Here is a 1,049-nt window from a genome sequence, read left to right as displayed (position 1 = left end):
GGATCCGGGAGGATTTGGTGCCACCGCTCCTGGTTGTTTTCTCTGTTGGAAAAGGGGGAATTCAGCTCATTCCAGAGGGAAAATTCCATGGGATTATTCCTGGAATCCTCACCCAGAACTTGGAGAAATCCCGGTTTTTCCATGGAAGGGAACTGGGGAGGTTTGAGGCAAATCCGGGAGGATTTGGTGCCACCGCTGCCGGTTTTTTTCTGTGTTGGAAAAGGGGGAATCCAGCTCTTTCCAGAGGGAAAATTCCATGGGATTACTCCTGGAATCCCCCCCCAGGGGTTGGAGAAACCCCATTTCTTCCATGGAATCCAACTCAAACCGATTTTAATCCAGAATTCAAAAATCAGCTTTTTTGGTGGAACCGCCTCTCCCGGGTTGGTTTTTTTTTGGATTTTTTGCTGAGGGAAAAGGGGGGGGAATTCCGACCATTCCGGGTGGGAATTCCCGGTTTTTTTCCCGCTCCCAAGGCTCCGTTTTTCCCGGCAGGATGCCCTGGCAGGGGGACACCAACAACATGATCGACAGGTTCGACGTCCGGGCTCACCTGGATTTTATCCCCATGTACACCCCGGCCCTGCTCAGCCCCACGTAAGATTCCCAAGGAATTCCCAACATTCCCGAAGAATTCCCGGAGCTTTCGGGGCCGGGATCGTGCCTGGAGTCAGGGCAGGGCTGGGTGGGCTTGGGTTGGGGGGTGCTTGGGGTGGTGGGGGGGTCTGAAATCCCCGGGTTGATCCCCAAAATCCACAGTTGATTCTTGAAATCCCCGTTTTGATCCCCAAAATCCCCGTTTTGATCCCCAAAATCTGCATTTGAGCCCAAAAATCCACGTTTGATTCCTGAAATCCCCGTTTTGATCCCCAAAATCCCTGTTTTGATCCCAAAAATCCACGTTTGATTCCTAAAATCCGTTTTGATCCCCAAAATCCCCGTTTGATCCCCAAAATCCCCGTTTTGATCCCAAAAATCCACAGTTGATTCTCAAAATCCCCGTTTTGATCCCCAATATCCATGTTTTGATCCCAAAAATCCACGTTTGA

At 50.6% G+C, this 1,049-nt stretch overlaps 1 protein-coding gene across 1 annotated transcript in view; it reads left to right on the top strand.

Annotated features, from left to right (window-relative positions):
• LOC103612081 (CLK4-associating serine/arginine rich protein) overlaps positions 1-1,049 on the top strand; it is a 14,420-nt gene that overhangs the window by 6,585 nt on the left and 6,786 nt on the right. Inside the window, exon 2 of the mRNA XM_017727981.1 lies at positions 343-597. Within this exon, the coding sequence (XP_017583470.1) occupies positions 343-597 (255 nt within the window). The remainder of the gene's footprint in view (positions 1-342; positions 598-1,049) is intronic.

Source organism: Corvus brachyrhynchos, unplaced genomic scaffold (genome assembly GCF_000691975.1).
Source record: "Corvus brachyrhynchos isolate BGI_N302 unplaced genomic scaffold, ASM69197v1 scaffold261, whole genome shotgun sequence".
Lineage (NCBI taxonomy): Eukaryota > Metazoa > Chordata > Aves > Passeriformes > Corvidae > Corvus > Corvus brachyrhynchos.
Note: the sequence above shows the minus strand (reverse complement) of the source record. Positions and strands in the feature narration are given on the sequence as shown.